Here is a 20213-nt window from a genome sequence, read left to right on the forward strand (position 1 = left end):
GGTGAGAAAACAGATCCTCTGAGAATTCCTTTCATAATTCATATGAAATAAAGGAAAGTGGAATTCTAGATCAATTTTGGTACGAGGTGACAGAGTATTGCAGACTTGTTTTGACGGAATACTGCATGGGGCTGAGGCTTGCAATGCGCATGCTTACTATTTTCATTCATAAAATGGCTTGCGTAGCAGTTGCTGGATGACGTCACTGCGCTGCAAAAGAAACATGGCCACGATTGAACGATCTCAGTCACATCATCACTTGAATAACTGGTATATTTATGGATATTTCGAGGGTAATTGGTGAGATGCAAAATGAAACTTTTGTACTATTGTGATGCGTTACAATCATGTCTTACACTACGCAATACATATCAAATGTATCATATGTTATACTGGTGAGAAATTTTCGGGTATCGGGTATTGATTTTTCTACCCGGGTACCCGAGGCTTCCGGGCGGGACCCGGGTTTTAGTCCCAGCCCTAGTGACCTCTGACTGCAGCATAACATGCAGGTACCCCTAGTCTATCTACCAACCCAGTTTGGTTGAAAAGTGACTTACGGTTGCGGAGTTAGGTGTCATAAGAGAATCTTGCATGTAAACTTTAAATGACCTTTGACCTTAACATGTGACCTCCGCCAACACCAAAATCGATAGGCGGCTTCGCTATACCATATTTGACCTTCATACCAAATTTGAAGTTGATCAGACAAGAAATGCAGCTGATAGAGCGCTCACAAGGAAATCTCTGCGGCGGCAGCGGACACGGCGCAACGAGGCCAAATCCATAGTATCCTCCGAACTCTGTTCGGGGGATACAAATATTCAACAAGTGGAATGCCTCTGGCCGTCTCACCTGCATCACGCAGTTCAATATAGCAGCAGTGCTGACTTTGAAAACTACTCTAACTCGCACAAGATGTTCAGTGATACATGGTTACTCTTATGTCCACTTTTTATGAACTAGACCAATAAACTTACAGAGATATGATGGTTATTCAACAGATACACCCAATTCGGCCAAAGTTCTTTGACCTTGGTCATGTGACCTGAAATGCGCACAGGATGTTCAGTGATACTTGATTACTCTAATGTCCAAGTTTAACGAACTAGACCAATAAACTTTCAAAGTTATGATGGTAATTCAACAGATTTCCCCGATTCGGCCAAAGTTCATTGACCCTAAATGACCTTTGACCTTGATCATGTGACCTGAAACTCGAACAGGATGTTCAGTGATACTTGATTACTCTTATGTACAAGTTTCATGAATCAGATCCATAAACTTTAAAAGTTATGATGGTAATTCAACAGATACACCCAATTCGGCCAAAGTTCATTGACCTTTGACCTTGGTCATGTGACCTGAAACGCGCACAGGATGTTCAGTGATACTTGATTACTCTAATGTCCAAGTTTAACGAACTAGACCAATAAACTTTCAAAGTTATGATGGTAATTCAACAGATACCCCCGATTCGGCCAAAGTTCATTGACCCTAAATGACCTTTGACCTTAATCATGAGACCTGAAACTTGCACAAAATATTCAGTGATGCTTGATTACTATTATGTCTAAGTTTCATGAATCAGATCCATAAACTTTCAAAGTTATGATGGGAATTCAACAGATATCCCCAATTCGGCCAAAGTTCATTGACCCTGAATGACCTTTGACCTTGGTCATGTGACGTGAAACTCATGCAGGATGTTCAGTGATACTTGATTAACCTTATGTCCAAGTTTCATGAACTAGGTCCATATATTTTCTAAGTTATGATGACATTTCAAAAACTTAACCTCAGGTTAAGATTTCGATGTTGAATCCTCCAACATGGTCTAAGTTCATTGACCCTAAATGACCTTTGACCTTGGTTATGTGACATGAAACTCTAATAGGATGTTCAGTAATACTTGATTAACCTTATGGCCAAGTTTTATTAACTAGGTCCATATACTTTCTAAGTTATGACGTCATTTCAAAAACTTAACCTCAGGTTAAGATTTGATGTTGACGCCGCCGCCGCCGCCGTCGGAAAAGCGGCGCCTATAGTCTCACTTTGCTTCGCAGGTGAGACAAAAATGCATATTTGCCGAAATTTTTTTTATTAATCTAGTATGTGGGAAGGTGAATATTTTAATCTAAATTCAAAATTCGTATGCAATTTCATTTTTATTACATACATTTTCAATATAGTAAGTCTACCTACAACCACACTATTTTTTATGAAAATATAAATCTTACCCAAATCACCAAAAGAACTTAGACAGGATAATTTTCCAGTAAATCAGTGCAAAGCGCAACCATTTTATCACATTCTCTTTTTTGTTATTTCAGGGGGAAAACATCAACACATGTCTAGCATGCTCAGGCCTCGTCTTGCATTATGGACAGCATCATCTATCATGTTTGACCCTACAGTCAGTGTAACAATGGCTGACTTTGCAAAGCTATGATGTCCGCTGCAATGATACAAATTTCAAACTTAGTTTCATTGAGTCATTCTCTTTCTTTCGAGGTATTCCTCAATCATTTCAGTAGGTAAATTATCCAAGTGTTTTGGCAGCTGATCGATTTCATTTCCGTAAAACAACCGCCTATGATTTGCACTGAAATACTGTCTGTGTACGCCCACTGCAATAGAATACGTGTAGCTACCGGTGGAGAGGCAGCTGTGTGTATTTGATATTAGGTCTCCCAGGTCCGGATAAATCCCTTATTCAGATTGGAACTGGTCCCGTGTCTAGACAGGTCGGACTGTAAATCATTTCCATTTTCATCAAATACTTCCAATTGGGAAAGAAAATAGGAAGAAAATGTATATCAGCAGTGAAAAAAAAATTATTTGGTGACTTTTATCTGTGATCTTAACGGGAAAAGAAAGTAGTTGCAGCAAACAATTATTTCATGAGAAAGTCTTTAAAATCACAATTAAATGCCACCATACTTTTATAGATCTAGTTCTGGTGCACTGAAATAATCTTAACTTTGTTAAATCATGAAATCTTAGCTAAAAACTGACAATTCTGATGATCACTGACACAAAAAGGCATATGTGGGACAATGTAATAATATTACAAAATTACCCAACAATTTATGGAATGACGTGCTCATTTTGATGATTTCTCAGCAATTACACATTGTTTTCCACAACCATTTGGCACATATTTTTTTATTAATACATATCAACACATTGGTAGTCATTTTATTGGATTCAGTTCGAACTCATTTTGAGAACATTACCACACCGGTATTTATCTTTAAATACATCCTTTGCCATTCAATCTACGGAACAAGTTGATATTCATCTTTGGTACAACAATGAGTGTGTGATTGGGTGTAGGCTTGAATGCATACCAGTATAATAAAGTATACTGAATTGGATTTCAATACCTCAACAAACTATTATGAACTATCAAACCTTCACTGGAATTTTTTTATTAAAAATATTTTTTTCTAATGAGAAAATAAATAATACGAACCTGGAGTGTCTTTCTTGGTAGGACAATCCCTTGCAAGGTGACCTTTCTTACTGCAAATAAAGCAGGATTTATCAGCACTACCATGTCCTCCTGCTACAAATAAAAAAGTAATACTTTTTTATAAGATGCATCAAAACTTTTAACGCAATAAAGAAGAAAAGTTTTGGAGGCAATATCACATTAGGCAATGATTAGCACGATTGCATCACTTCATATTGAAAAGAAAGTAGCAACACTCAAACTAATACTCCTGAATACCCAAAACTTGAATTAAACAAAGCTATATGAAGCATGCCATGTTAGCTGGTATTGCAAAATGGATGTTCATAAACCACATTTTTGATCTGTTAGAATGGCTCAATTTTCAGAGAACAGTTATGGAATGAAGGCTTCAGGTGTTGGAACAGACATATCCCATTACATGACAAAATGGCAGACAAGAAATAAACAGACACATAAACCATAACATTTTTGAGAACAGAACTTTATCATCCATTATCCATTTTGCCATCAGATTGCATTCACTTAATTATCCAGTCAAGATTGCAGACCCTTTAGAAAATTTTGTACAGACTTCACACAATGGAAGTGGTCGTATGCTTCGATTCAAGCAACAAAAAGAAAGACAAACTATTCCATCATTAATTCAACAGTTCTCATTTAAAGATTACATGTATATATTTGAAACTCTACAGAACCAGAGAAATTAAAATGTTGAATGATGAAAAAATGATAAAAAGAATCAGATAAGATTGTTTAATTAGCATACCCAGTGATTCCAACTTGCGTTTCTGGCCTTGTTTCCTTCCCACTTCACTCCTGTCCCGGGACCTGTCACGGCCACCACCCTTGCTTCCCTGCATACCCCCGGGAGCACCATCCAGACTTCTACGACCACCACGAGCGCCACGCCCGCCACGCTTTGGCTGTCCCGGGCTCCCTCCAAGATTTCTTCTACTGGCACTGTCTCCTCCAGAGAGGCGCCTGCCTCCCCTTCCTCCCTCCTGTCCTCTACCTCCAAATCCACCTTGTCCTCGACCTCCAAATCCACTTTGTCCTCGACCTCCAAATCCACCTTGTCCTCTACCTCCTCCGCTCATCCTCCGCTGGTCCTGTCTGGGTCCAACTCCTTGATTGCGTCTCATGTCTTGCTGACTTGCCATCTCCAGCTTCTTGCGCTCCCTGTAATTCAGAAAGGGTATGATAGCCTCAGATGCATCATTAAATATGACTAAGAATACAGTGCAGTACAGAAGAGACTGTCTAGGCAGGCATCTCATAAAGCTGTTTGTAAGCTACGCACAGCATTATACAAAACTGTTGATCAATGCTAATAGAAATCTTGTGTGTAACAATTATGAGAAAACATCACCAGTCATTTGTTAAATCGCTCATCACATAAAAGCTTTATGAAACACCACCTGGTCTTCCAATAATTATAATTGAGAAAAAATCCATGAATCTCTTGTTCAAACTACAATCCAGAATATCTGGGAATTTTCGATCTGAGAAGCAGCATTCCAGAGCTGTTGAGTCCTTCATAAAGTAAAGCAAATACATAGATTAAATCATGCCAGACAATTTACATGTACTTTTGTAGGCATTACAACCTCAAAATAGGCCTTGGCCTTTTCTAATTCAGTCAGACTGCAGGTCCCAAGAAAGTGGCTTCTTTCATCCAAGTGATATTCATGACTTGAGATGTTTTGCATATTTAATGAGCTTGATGCGGACCAAAACACCTCTTTTCATTCTGTTATTGCTGCTCTAATTCTGCATCAAATTTCATGAATTTGGTACCGTTGTAAAGAAGAAGAATCATTCTTTCAGATCATGTATTTGGATTTATTCAAATATTTTGTTAATATAGCTTAAAATTTTGATCTAAAATATGCTACAAAATAAATATTTTCACCTGACAAAAGCTGCTATTTTCACACTTTATTTTTGTTTGAGCCCAAATGATTTTTATATCATGATAAAGCTGAATATGTATGCTTTGAAATGATATAGGTTTCAAAATAAGAATTGGTTTAATCGGGTCAAGATCACACTTTTCATTTGCCATGTACATAAAGCAGCTTGAAAACAAGAATACTGCACTCTGATTGGTCAACGAGACCACACAATGACAAATTCCAACGGTTCCAGTGCCTGGGTTCGTGGGAAGGTCACACTTCCCATGTGGTAATCTCCTCAAATACCCTGCGCCTGTTGTTCTGTGAACCTTATCCAGCCAATCAGAACTCTGGATTTCATGCAAGTACAAAATTTCAGAAATCTTGTCTTGTACCTTGGTGGGAAAAGTGTGATCTTGACCCGATTAAAAGGTGCCCCATATCAAGAGTGGCATTGTGAGAAAGTACAGAAGTTCAGCTTTATGGTGATATAGATATCATTGAGGCTCAAAATAAAAAGTTTTGCACAATTTGCAAAAGAAAACAGATGAAGAAAATTCAGTTTTGTGGCACATTTTCAGACCAGAAATTTACTTATTTAACAAAATATTGTATACAAAATAAATGACCAATATGAAAGAGTAACTTTTACTCTATCTGATGGTGCAATAATATTTCATTAACTTGAGATTAAAACAGGTAAATTCTTAGAGAAAGAAAATCTCACGAATCACGAGATTTTGCATGGAGGAGGATTCAGCCACGAGATGATTTGGATGAATCTGGCCTTTTTTCTCATTAGCATAGGGACCTGCGGTCTGACTGAATTTTGTTTACAGCATAATGGAATGCACTTCAGTGAAAAAGTTTAATCATATGGTCTTGTGATTGCATGGTAAGGATTTTAATTTCTGAAAAATCAACCCTTTCACTTACATGTAGTCACTAAAATTAAGAAAGCTAGAGGTAATAACTATACCTTAAAATAAAACAAGTCCATGCTTGAAATGTAGCTTTATAACCAAAATGAGAGAAAAAAAATCATTTTGATCTCACATCTAATCAAAATATATTTTCATGTAAAATGTCAAAATTCATCCAGCAAAACACATATTCATTTAATACATATTTGGTGAAATTCTCTTTGTGTGGATTTACCAAACCTGAAAATAGGATTTAACTGCATTTCAAATGCTTGCTACATATAATTTGCAATCATAAAAAAAAAGAATTTGCAAAAATTAGATCCAATTAATTTGTATTGTGGAGAGGTAGGAGGAAAGGAGAGGGGTGTGGAAAAAAAGGTCTTACCTTTCAAGGAGCAGGGTTTGTTCTGCCAAGATTGCCTTCTGCAACTGCACCTTAGCAGCCAGAGTCTCAGTGTACTCCGTTGCTCTGTTCAGTAATGGGTAAGCACTGGTACTGAGGGCATCAAACCTTTGGGTGTCCATTGGCAAGTCCCTGTCTCTTCCCCTATCACTGTCCATGGAGTAAGACCCATGTCCCATTTTACCTGACGGATGGAGATCCATCTCACGAGACTGGCGATCCGTTGGAGAGTCATGAATGGATCTTCTTTGGTTATGGCTGTCCCTTCTTGAATTACCTTCAAAGACGATCAAAGAATGGCAATGGCACAAAGCCACAGAGGCAGATTTCAATTGATGTCATCTTTAAGTATAGTTCATGTTGTTCTCTCGCAGGAATTATACTCAAGTTTTTTTAGTGCACATACTATATTGAGAAAGATTGTATTACCTACATGATGAATGCAAGCTATGTTGACAACTTGACAATGCATTTTGGTTCGAGTCTAGTCCATGGTTTATTTAAATTAGCAGTAGTCCCACATGTATACTTTCATGTAACTAGATCTAGTGATCTTTCAGAGTCAAGAAAGAAGGAAATAATCTTCATTTACTTTATAATAATTTCCAAATAGGCCTACATTGATGGCCATTTCATGGATGTAAAGATATGAAATGTAAAATTTAAGCATCTTTTGGGTAAGTTTGTGTTTAATCTTAAACACCTGCTGGTCAACCCTATCCGCATATTCATTAATAGCGCTTTTTTAAATGTTTTCCTTAAATAAATTTAACAACTCACGCACAGTATCTGTTCATAAAAATTAACTGAAAAGTAACTGAAGATTTAAAATTTACAATTGCTTACTGCACACTAATTGGTAATGAGATGGTGCTGTCTAAATACAGCGTCATCTATTTAAATCAGTAATTCATCTCATTCTGTCATTTTTCAATCTTTTCAATCTTTTCATGAAAAGATAAATTAATAAGATTATCATGCCACTGCTGATACTATCATCTAATCATATTCAAATAACATTATGGATGAGCACTACATCTTTATTTCATGGCCGATGCTTTACAACATATAACTTGAATAAGCAAACCATTTTGTTAAAGGGGAATCCAACCCAAATAAAAACTTGTTTTTATAAGGAAAAGAAAAATCAGACAAGTTGATAGGTGAAAGTTTGAACAATATTGGACAAGCAAAAAGAAAGATATGAATTTTTAAAAGTTGTAAATATTGGTAATCACTATACCCATGGAGATTTCAAATTGGCCGCATATGGGATGTCATAGTGATGTACATGTAAGGCAAGGACTACTCTTCCATGTACTCCAATACATATTATGGCTAAAATGTCATTTTTCCCAAAAGTTTTATTTCAAATTATATTTTTCTTTCATGAGGACATAAAACAATATACTACATGGGTTATATTTAGATTACTGCCCCAGGGGAATGGGTACTTAGGAGAAAACCACAAATCCCTGTTAATAAAGTACATGGCCTATGGGAAAGTTGTCCTTGCCCCTTGTCATAATTTACTTACCCAGTTGCCAATTTGAAATCTACATAGTATTAGTGATCTCAATTTTAAAGCAGCAATAACTTTCTTATTGCTTGTCCAATTTCTTTCAAACTTCCACCATTCTGTTTAATTTATTTTTCTCCTTCCCAACACAACATTTTATGGCCAAGGCTGGATTCCCCTTTAACATTCATAATGCTGACATCCATAATGCATTCATTCATAATTTGCTTTTTTTTAATTCATGTTTGGGAATCACTGGCAACCAACGTTCTCGCCAGTGTAGAACACACGCGTCGCATGCGACACACGCAAATTCCACAAGCTCCTGGTGCGTCACGCGCAAAAAGTGAGCGACACGGGCAAAAAAAAAAATTATAAAAAGTGAGGGAAAATCATCGAAAATAATTGTTGCATCATTCATCATCAATCCTCAAAAATATAGAATGTTTCAGAATCATTTCGGCAACAAACTACGATCTTATCACTTGACCGGATAATATCCATGCATAGACACTGGCGCATTTCCACTTCCAGCCGGCTAGCCAGCCACCCAGCCACGCTAGCTTTGCCAGCCCGCTGGCGCGGGTAGCTAGCTGAGCCAGAGCCGGACCTGCACGCAATGTTTGGAACTGAATTGTCCGCGATGCGACGTAACTTTTCATTTTTACATGATACCGTATTCTGATAACTTTCAAGAAATTTTGATTTTAAAATGAATTGTTCCATATAATTTTCCTGGTAATTACTTGCTAAGTATATTCTTAACGTTCATTCTCAATTTCTGCTGTCATGTAACAACGAAATAATTGTTGAAATTCTTGGATGTATGAACTGTAATCAGCGACGTGCGTATGGCAAGCTATTTTAACATTTTCTGATATAAAAAATAATTAGATTTATTGATATCAAGAATTAATTTCTTGAATTCATTTCTTGATATCAAGAACTCATTTCTTGATATCATAAAACGATTTCTTGATATCAAGAAATTAATTCTTGATACCAAAAAACATTTATTTTTATATCAAGAATTAATTTCTAACTTGCAATGATATCAAGAATTCATTACTGATTAATAATCAGAATGATATTTTTGCAATAAATTGACGATCGAATTCAGAAATGAATTCTTGATATCAAAGATTCATTTCTTGTGATATCAAGAATTCATTTCTTGATATAAAAAAATAATTTCTGGATATCAAGAATTCATTTCTTTAAAAAAATCAGATTGATTTTTTGCAATACATTGACGCTCGAAATCAGAAATGAAAATGAATTCTTGATATCAAGAATTGATTCCTGAATAAATATCAGAATGATTTTCTTGATATCAAGAATTAATTTCTGAATAAAAATCAGAATTATTTCTTGCAATATATTGATGCACGAAATCAGAAATGAAAATGAAGACCTTGATATCAAGAATTAATTTCTTGATATCAATAATTCATTTGTGAATAAAAATCAGAATGATTTCTTGCAATATATTGATGCATGCACAAAATCAGAAATGAAAATGAAGATCTTGATATCAAGAATTTCTGATTGAAAATCAGAATGATTTCTTGCAATACATTGACCCTCGAAATCAGAAATGAATCCTTAATATCAAGAAATTAATACTTGACATCAAGAAATTAATTCTTGATATTAGAAAATGTGAATGAATATTAAAACGGTTTGCGATATACATGTGGATTTTGTGAAAGGAAAAAAGCGAGATCCCGGGAGCGAGATGTTAATGTTATTTGTATGACAGCTAATTGCTGGATTCACCATTTATTTTTCATTCTTTCATCTAAAACAGACTATAATTTCTTGTATTGTTTTTCACATGTGTGTACAGTTCTATTGATTGATGTTCTAGGGGGGGGGGTGGCGTGAGATCGATGTTTAGGTATTTTTAATCGATATGTCATGCCAACTCCCCCGCCCCTAGATCCTGCATCGTACAGATCAGAAATATGCCTTTTGCAACATCTCTCTAAAGGGAATTTGAATTGCAAAATGATGAAAATGGTGAACACATTTTCGAAGTCTCAACCTGAAAAAAAATAAAGCATGGTAAAAATTAATAAGTGATTTTGTATATTTCCAATATTTCCCAACTGAAAATTAACTTACTGAAAACACACGTTCGTGATACGTAGGTGTCATTTTCAAGTGACCAAACATTAAAGCGGGAGTTCACCCTGACAAAAAGTTTATTGTAAACATAGAAGAACTTAAACATAATGATAAGCATTGATGAAAGTTTTACGAAAATCCATCAAAGACTTTAAAAGTTATTAGAATTTGTATAATTTTTTTTTTATTTGTATAGTCGCTGATTGAAAAAAAAATCAATGAAATGTCCGTCACCACCCAAAGAAATCGCTCTCATGGCTCATGTTTTATAATGACCTCAGTGGCTGCCCAAATGATACCCAAGAGAAACGATTTTCATCTCATGTTTACCTGATTTAATGGTTCAGCAAATCTTGGCAGATTATCTAAATTTGTTGTCGAGTGTCCTGATGACAGATCTAGCCCAGCTGCTTCACCCAAGGTATTACGCAATGTACCTTATATGACGAAGGAGGTATCACTTGCTTTGGCTGTAGCTTCATTTTTTTTTATTTCTTAAAGAGTTCATAGCAAAAGCCTAAAGGTATATAAAATATATTTTAACTCGTTAGGACCTCAAAAATTTTTAAAACATTCCTAATGGATCGTTCATGAATCTGAGATTTTTGTGACTTCTATTTCGTTTTATTTTCTTTCCCGCGGTTGTCAGAAAAATGCGTGATTTATATTTATTTTTGGAGAACGGGAGTCCGTACCGAAAGGTATATTAAATATATTTTAATTCATCAACACATCAAAACAATTTTAAAACATGTCCTGATAGATCGTTCATTAATCTAAAATGTTTGTGACTTTTGTTCTTTTATTTTCATTTCCGCTGTTGTCAGAAAATTGCGTGCTTTATATTTCTTCTCGGAGAACGGGAGTCTGTAACGAAATGTATATCAAATATATTTTAAATCATTAACACCTTAAAACAATGTTAAAACATGTCCTGAGATAGATCGTTCATTAATCTTAGATGTTTGTGACTTCTGTTCTTTTGTTTTCATTTCCGCTGTTGTCAGAATAAATGTATGAATTTATTTCTGAGAGAGTTCAAAGCGAAAGGTATATAAAATATAATTAAACTCGTTAGGACCTCAAAACAATTTTAAAACATACCTAATCGATCGTTGAGATGTTTGTGACTTCTATCTTGTCTTATTTTCTTTCCCGCTGTTGTCAGAAAATTGCGTGTTTTATATTTCTTCTCGGAGAACGGGAGTCCATACCGTAAGGTATATCAGATATATTTTAAATCATTAACACCTTAAAACAATGTTAAAACATGTCCTGAGATAGATCGTTCAATAATCTTAGATGTTTGTGACTTCTGTTCTTTTGTTTTCATTTCCGCTGTTGTCAGAATAAATGTATGAATTTATTTCTGAGAGAGTTCAAAGCGAAAGGTATATAAAATATATTTAAACTCGTTAGGACCTCAAAACAATTTTAAAACATACCTAATCGATCGTTGAGATGTTTGTGACTTCTATCTTGTCTTATTTTTTTTCCTGTTGTCAGAAAATTGCGTGTTTTATATTTCTTCTCGGAGAACGGGAGTCCATACCGAAAGGTATATCAGATATATTTTAATTCATCAACACCTTAAAACATGTCCTGAGATAGATCGTACATTAATCTTAGATGTTTGTGACTTCTGTTCTTTTATTTTAATTCCGCTGTTGTCATATACATGTGTGATTTTTATTTCTTAGAGAGTTCAAAACGAAAGGTATATAACATATATCTTACATGTAACTCGTAAGGACATCAAAACAATTTTAAAACATACCTAATCGATCGTTCATTAATCTGAGATTTTTGTGACTTCTATTTTGTTTTATTTTCTTTCCCGCGGTTGTCAGAAAAATGCGTGATTTATATTTATTTTTGGAAAACGGGAGTACATAACAAAAGGCATATGAAATATATTTTAACTCAAACACCTCAAAACAATGTTAAAACATGTCCTGATAGATGCGTGATTTATATTTCCTTTCGGGGAACGGGAGTCCGTACTGAAAGATATATCAAATATATTTTGATTCATCAACACCTTAAAACAATGTTAAATCATGTCCTGAGATAGATCGTTCATTAATCTTAGATGTTTGTGACTTCTATTCTTTCATTTTCATTTCCGCTGTTGTCAGAATAAATGTGTGAATTTTATTTCTGAGAGTTCAAAACGAAAGGTATATGAAATATATTTTAACTCGTTAGGACCTCAAAACAATTTTACAACATACCTAATCGATCGTTCATTAATCTGAGATGTTTGTGACTTCTAATTTGTCTTATTTTCTTTCCCGCGGTTGTCAGAAAAATGTGTGATTTATATTTATTTTTGGAGAACGGGAGTCCATATATAACGAAAGGCATCTCAAACACCTCAAAACAATGTTAAAACATGTTCTGATAGATGCGTGATTTATATTTCCTCTCGGAGAACGGGAGTCCGTACTGAAAGATATATCAAATATATTTTAATTCATTAGCACCTCAAAAAAATGTTAAAACATGTCCCGATAGATCGTTCATTAAACTTAGATGTTTGTGACTTAATTCTGTTCTTTTATTTTCAATTCCGCTGTTGTCAGAATAAATGTGTGATTTTTATTCTTAGAGAGTTCATAGCGAAAGGTATATAAAATATATTTTAACTCGTTAGGACCTCAAAACAATTTTAAAACATTCCTAATAGATCGTTCATTAATCTGAGATATTTGTGACTTCTATTTTCTTTTATTTTTCTTTCCCGCGGTTGTCAGAAAAATGCGTGATTTATATTTACTCTTGGAGAACGGGAGTCCTTAACGAAAGGCATATCAAATATATTTCAACTCAAGCACCTCAAAACAATGTTAAAACATGTCCTGATAGATGCGTGATTTATATTTCTTCTCGGAGAACGGGAGTCCATAACAAAATTTCAAATATATTTTAAGTCAATACAGCTCAAAACACTTTAAAACATTTCCAGACAAAAAGACCCATACATTTTTAGATAAACAGCAACTTAACATTTCAACATTTTGCCGATATCAACTCTAAGTTAGGTATTGGTGTGCGCCGCCGATTAGAACAATATTACAGTGAACTTCGCGGATTGGCAATGAAACTTGACTTTACCGGGATCAAATCATCAAAGCACATGTGAAAATCAAAACATCACGTGTGTAAAATCGGCCACCACCGAATCGGCGGGTTTGCGACACGCGTAAGAAAAATCCTGGCGAGAACGCTGCTGGCAACCAAGCCTGGATGCAGCATGCTGTGCAGATTGTCTATTTGCAGCGTCTCAATGGAATCGGAGGTGCAGGGCTGGCTGAAAAATGCTGTCACAATTTTATTACCCTTAATTTGTTAAGAATGACATTGATATGTACAGTTAGGCAACTGACAAAAAGTAAAAGTTGCATCTTGTTTGCAAGAATCCAGCAAACTGCTTTTCATTACCAAGCCTCACATTTCAAAATTGACAAAATAATAGAGACATAAGAACGACACTATGAAAAGGTGCATTGCACCTTCATTGCTGGATTCCTGTTAAGATATGTGGCAGACTTCTGAGAAGCTGCCTTGGTCTATGAACACGTTGCAAGGCTCGTAAAACTAACTCACTGTACGGTTGTCTGTCAGGGTAGAAGTCATCCCTATCACTGGCTGACCTTGATAGCACAGGGGTGTCATATCTGTCATCCCCTCGCATTCGGAGGTCATCATTATCAAAACTCTGCCCAACAGGAAAGGTGGCCATCTGAGAGTTCCTAGATCCATACTGACCAAAATCTCTGGAACGAGGAGGGCTAGGATCATCATATCGACCGCGATAAGAAACATCAGCATGGCCTGAAGATTGGCTGAACCTCCCAGGATCACCTTGTCTATCCCTTCCTCTTCTACGATCTTTGCTTGAATACATACTGGCAGGGTATTTCTATGACTGAAAGAAAAATAACATAGATAAACAAGATAAAATACATTATACAGTCCATCATGTATATTAAAAAAAAATTAAAGCTAAAATGTAGACAAAACAAAGTTTAAGTCTCTGTTTTGTCAGTTCCACTGACTGTTTTGCTTCCCTTCACTTCTTTCATGTGTAAAGATGTAAAGAAATACATGTAGATCTAATGTTAGCTACAGGTTTTAATGCCTGAAATCAAGAGTGATAGAGCCTGTGTATAACAGTGTGATTGGGCGAGTATTGTGGTGATTGACTGCAGTGGCTTGTGAAATAATGTCAAATTCAGTTGTTCTGGGTGAATTATGCGAGTGTACTGTTGCGTGCACAAACCATCACATGAGGTACTTAATCATTTGCATCGACCATAACGCAATTAGCCATTGTCGCATGGGGGCACTGGACGCACAAAGGATCACAGGAATGAAAAGGGGGCAAACGCAAAACAAGATTCGGGAAGCCATATAACCCAATGTGCTTTTTGCAATGTCACTCGAAATCTAGGCTTTTTTTAACTTGAATTTCATTGTGTTATATTCGTTTTTTGATACTTTATTTTTTAATCTGAATTCATAGAACAATATTTGTATCATGATTGCAGAGTGCAAGTATGAACTCAATGCTCAAAAGATTTCAGTTTTCTACAGCTGAATTCAAACTGTTTTTGTTGGAAAAGTGAGCATCTCCCATCACTGACGATCGACCCACAGTGCTTGAAGCACACATCGGCAAAGAAAACATTACTTTTTCCAGCAAAGGCGCTTGATGAGAATAAAGTCATGCAGAATATATATTTTATCCCCAGCTCATGTAGCTAGTAAATATGTGAAAGGGGGAAATAAAAAGAGTGAAAAGGTTGCTTTACTTTACTTTTAGTTCTCTTTGCCTAGCTCAGTCATAGTTGTGCATCCAGTGCAGAAAAATATAAAGAAAATGCATCTTCAAATATTATAGCAATTAGACTGTATAAATATATTCATCACCATTAAAGAGAAATGCCAGTAGTTGCAGTAAACACTGATTTCATGAGAAAGTCTGTAAAACCAGGCTTAATTGTCAGTATATCATCGAGGATCTAGATCTGGTACAGTTACATAAACTGAACTTTGTGAAATCTTGAAATCTACGCTGAAAAATGTTCACACTGAAGATCACCAACACAGATAGGAACACGTGGGACAGTGTATTATTATTGTTGGAATAAAGACCCGACGGAAGTGACCGAATCCGCGCTTATTTTGCTTATTTCTCAGCATTTACACAATTTCTTCCAGAATCCTTCGGCACTTATTTTTTATTCATACAAACAGACACTTGGGTGGTCATTATATTAGATTCTGTAAAAAGTCATTTTGAGATCGTTACCAATAGGCCTACTGGAATTTATCTTTAAACTTGGGCCATATTATCACTTTGCTTATTAATTGTGGCCCATGGCGATGATTGAGCAAGTGACTATTTAAAGATTTTCAAATAAATTTTACGAGATAGTAAAAAGCTGAATACATGTGATGATCAAATTCAATATGATGGGGTGACCATAATTTGTCCACATTTTAAATATTATCGAGAAGCTGATATTTGTCACAGTTCATACAAAATCAAATAAATTCATGAAGACCATACAAACAGAAGGCAAGATCCTTCAGTCAAAAAAGCTCGAGAGAATTATGACAATATGAAATACATAGCTCAAGGGTTCCGCTGGTTTTGCAATCTCAAAATTCTATGGTGATCGACTACCGTACGCTCAGCTGAAACTGAAAGTGTCATAAAAAGTGTAACCCATACTCCATAGAGATAAATAATTACACGACAGTTTTCTGATCCTGTTTTCTTGTTCACCAAAAAAGATCAATCAAATAAGAAAAAAATGAAAAAGTCTAGGCACAGGATTGCCAAAGTCTAATGCATTAGATTTGCACAGAAATCCTCACACATCACTTGGCTTCGCAGTAATTTTGAAATGAACTGAAAGTGAAGTTTTACTTTTAGTGACCAAATCATGCAAGTGGCGAACAAACGGGTGAGCTGCCGCAAGTAAATCCAGTCCAGAAGTTATGATGAAGCCTAGACCAAAAGCTTCGGTCTCTGTTTTGTTGGTTGTTCAGCTGAACTTCGTTGGCTTCACTCACCAAATACAGAGACCGAAGTTCTAGCGCGATCTGTACAGGGGACTCAATGGCCATATGTTTATGTACTTAAGATCGGATAAAACGGGGAAGTGAATTTGCGCGACAGCCGAGGTAAGTCACTGTTTTTGTTCCTTTTAACTTCATTTTTCTCCGTTTTTTGGCAATTGATGCCAAGAGGGAATATAAATTTGCACTCTGGTCACTATAATTTTCGAAATTTTTATTCATTAAAGACAAAAATTGAAAAGCCCCGACGGGGGGATTTTGCATTGCAAGTCCCCTAATGGAACTCCTAGTACCAATGAGGTCCAAACATTACATGTATGGACCTCATAGGCGACATCAGTGCTAAAATTGGGTTAGAGATTTATGTGGATCTAAATTTATTGTAATTTCAACAAAAGTACTAGCTAAATTTGAGGCTTTTGTTGAAATTTTGCTTTAATGATACATTAATGCTTCAATAAGTAACAAAAAATTGAAAGAAATGAAGGGGAACTTACATTTTGACGACTTTTTCCTGATTTTCTTGGCAGTTGTCCTTCACTTCTGACTCTCGATCGGACCTGATATGCAGATCACGTATACGCGTTCTCGTCAGGTGATCGGTCGGTTATTCTTTTCGCCAGATGTTGATAATTATATATTTCATAACGCAGCGTTCATCGCAAATTTAGCTGAAAGAGATTGAAGTTGAACAGCGCAAGCTTTAATTTATTCAGAAATAACGTTTGATTGCACAAGTTTCGCCTCGGACATTTAGGATCATTTGGTCCCATATTGGCGTAACTACGGGGGGGGGGGGGTGTCCCTACCACCGTCCACACCGGGCGTCCACAAGCCAGCAATTATCTTTTTTCTCTTTTTTTAACCAAAATGCTTCCCCCAGAAAAAAAGAACCAGGGTTAAAGAGAAAGACAATTATGATAGAGGAACACAAAATACTTTATTTTTTCAGCTTTTAATGCATCGACTTATAATCAAATATTAAATGGGGCTTAGAACATTTTTTTAAAAAGTCAATTAATAAAAATATTCCGCTCTTCGGGATTTGAGCTTTCATGAAATATCCGATCTTTTTCATGATTACCGAAAATACTTCAAATGTCAAAAAAAAAATTATCGGTGTAGTAGCTGATACCTTGCGCCCGCCTTAATTATTTTAATGTTGAGATACTTTGCTTTAATTTAATGAATTCCTAAAAGCATTAATTCTCAGATCATTTGTCGCAATCGAATGATTCGATTGGTAAGCTAGTTGTATAATTATTATGATTCATGAATTGTTTAAAATGTGTCTCTCTATCAGTTTTGAATATTTAAAAAAATGTCAGCTCGTGCTTTTTGCTCGCAATATTTTGATTAGTAAGAAATTCTTGTGTATGCGAGTTTGATACATAAATAACTAGAGAGAGAGGGGGGGGTGTCCCTCAGCTACTTGTCCTTGCTTATTCCAATTTTTTTTATTATGCTCGTGTTGTGAGTATTTCAAAGTCTTTTCTTTTTCTCACCCTTTTTATTGTCTCGGAGCTTCCCTCTATTTCTTTGCTACGATGTATAGCCCATCTTACTTGTTTCATTTTTTTATGTTCTCATTTCATTGAAAACATAATTATTAAACTGACGTAGAAGACTTTACAACAAAATTTTGATATTGTTTTTTCTTGTTTGTTTGGCTTTCTTTTTTCTTCTCCTCAGTCCTTTTTCTAATTAGTTTCCCTTTCCTTATTTTATATTATTTCATTTCATGAGGCATCCGCCAACTTATATACAACAACAAACGTTAGAGGCGGATATCCAGTAAGGGGGCGTGGTGGTGTGCCCTCTAAAAAGAGGAAAATAGGAAGGAAAAAAAGCAGGATTTATCTTGGTGAAGATGATAGTGGTGGTGATGGTGGCGGTGATGATGATGATGATGATGATAATAATGATGGTGGTAGTGGTGATAAAGATGAGAATGAAGTTGGTGACGATGATATGATGATGATGTAATTTTGTCTTTAAAAAAATAATAGTGCAAAGGCGAAATCATTTAAAGTTTATTATGAAAATAGCAGAAAAAAATAATTTGAAAAATTGTACGTATGCGTATGGAAAATCTATCCCCCACCAAAAAAGAAAAAAAGTGAGATTTTGTTTGTTATTTGTGACGGCGTAGGCCTATGCGAACAGCTGTGTGATATAATTATGGTAAAAAAAGTAAATGAAATGCCAAGAAATACATGATAATGACTTTTATTGTACATTCAGTATATCAGTAGATAAATTCATACTCGTTCCAAAAAAAGAAGAAAGTGGGTATATTATGGACCATTAAAAATGGGCAGTTGCTCTATATATTATATTACATAGAATATATAGAGCAACTGCTCGTGTGTAGCGGTAAGTTATTCACCTGATCTACATAATTCATGCGGCGCACGGCGCGTGCGCAATGTTTAATAATTATTGTTGTGAATACAATGAATGTCATCAAAAACATAATAACACAGATCAAATAGTGCCAGCTCGACGCGCAAAATGAGAAAAAATATATATTTTTCTGCCCTGATAATTTGATAACCCTAACCTAACCCAATTTCTAAGTATTTTTATCATAAACAGGATAACTATATACAATGATTGAAATTAACTTTATATTCTTTTGCGAACAAAATGAATATGAAAGACAGCTTTTTGATAAAGAACACAGTTTTAGAGCGTTAGAGCGCGATTTATACCTACAACCGCTAACATAGGCGGATCCAGGGGGGCCGAGGGGCCCGGGCCCCCCTATTGGCGGAGCAAAAAAAGAAAAAAAAAGAAAGGAAAAAAGAAAAGGAAGGGAAAAGAGAGGAAAAAAGAAGAAAGGCAAACATAAGAGGAGGAACATGATTAAATGAAATAACATTAGGGGAAGACTCTGAAAATAATTTTTTTTTAAATCTATTTGTTAGGATAAAAAATTTTCGCTCGCGCTTCGCGCCTTATTGTCTTTTAGGGTATTTGCATATCTTGCTCAATATGGAGCTTGAAAAATCAAACTTTGAAGTCATTATACAAAACATATTTCAGCTGGGAAATTGAACTTTCATTATTTTGTTTCATTTACAAATTGATTTTAAAAAGTGCTCTGTAAAAATGTCTGTGATATCATCTGAACATTATCATTTTCTGCTTGCGCTGCGCGCTCGCAAAATTTGAATTTTCAGGTACGTATTATTTTCCTGTATTCCATAAAGTTCTCAAAAAGTTCCCTATTCAGGTCAGATTGTTAAAACGTATCAGCTAGCGCCGCACGCTATAGCATTTGGATTAGTCGGTTATGTATATCCCAATATTAATTCTAAATCAAACTAATTTGATGACAGTTTATCAAAAACTTCGACTCGCGATTTCTGCTCGCATTGATAGATATATAATGCCTCTTATGCATAATTACAAAGTGCTTTAAATGTCCAGTTTTCAGGCCATAAAATTAACACATTTCGCGCTCCCATGCGAGAGAAATAGGAAGATGGTCATCAATTTCATATGACATAATGCCCTCATAGCATGTTCCGGTCCTATGTAAAAACTCAAAGTAATAAAAATAAAATACATCAGCTCTTTTTTAACTGTGATCCATCACAATTCACAATTTTCCCACAAAGTGTTTGCATTACAGAGCTTAAATTCACCCTTTGTTATATCATATATTTTTAGCTCGCGCTTTGCGCTCTCTTTATTGATTTTCATGATAAGAAAGTTACTTAGAATACCCAAATTCTAGGTCGAAATCTAAAACACA

At 35.4% G+C, this 20213-nt stretch overlaps 1 protein-coding gene across 3 annotated transcripts in view; it reads right to left on the reverse strand.

Moving 5' to 3' along the window:
* The window catches only part of LOC121411355, a 40709-nt gene that overhangs the window by 18139 nt on the left and 2357 nt on the right, over nt 1-20213 (reverse strand). The window contains exons 1-5 of one of the 3 annotated variants that reach the window (XM_041604032.1): nt 16299-16319; nt 13967-14288; nt 6691-6985; nt 4251-4663; nt 3482-3574 (exon numbers count right to left, since the gene is read on the reverse strand). In XM_041604032.1, the coding sequence (XP_041459966.1) occupies nt 3482-3574; nt 4251-4663; nt 6691-6985; nt 13967-14267 (1102 nt within the window). In that variant the 5' untranslated portion in view covers nt 14268-14288; nt 16299-16319. Of the gene's footprint in view, nt 1-3481; nt 3575-4250; nt 4664-6690; nt 6986-13966; nt 14289-16298; nt 16320-20213 lie in introns of those variants that run through there. The other 2 variants (XM_041604033.1, XM_041604031.1) reach the window with 2 other exon arrangements.

This window comes from Lytechinus variegatus, chromosome 3 (genome assembly GCF_018143015.1).
Source record: "Lytechinus variegatus isolate NC3 chromosome 3, Lvar_3.0, whole genome shotgun sequence".
In the NCBI taxonomy this organism is placed as follows: domain Eukaryota; kingdom Metazoa; phylum Echinodermata; class Echinoidea; order Temnopleuroida; family Toxopneustidae; genus Lytechinus; species Lytechinus variegatus.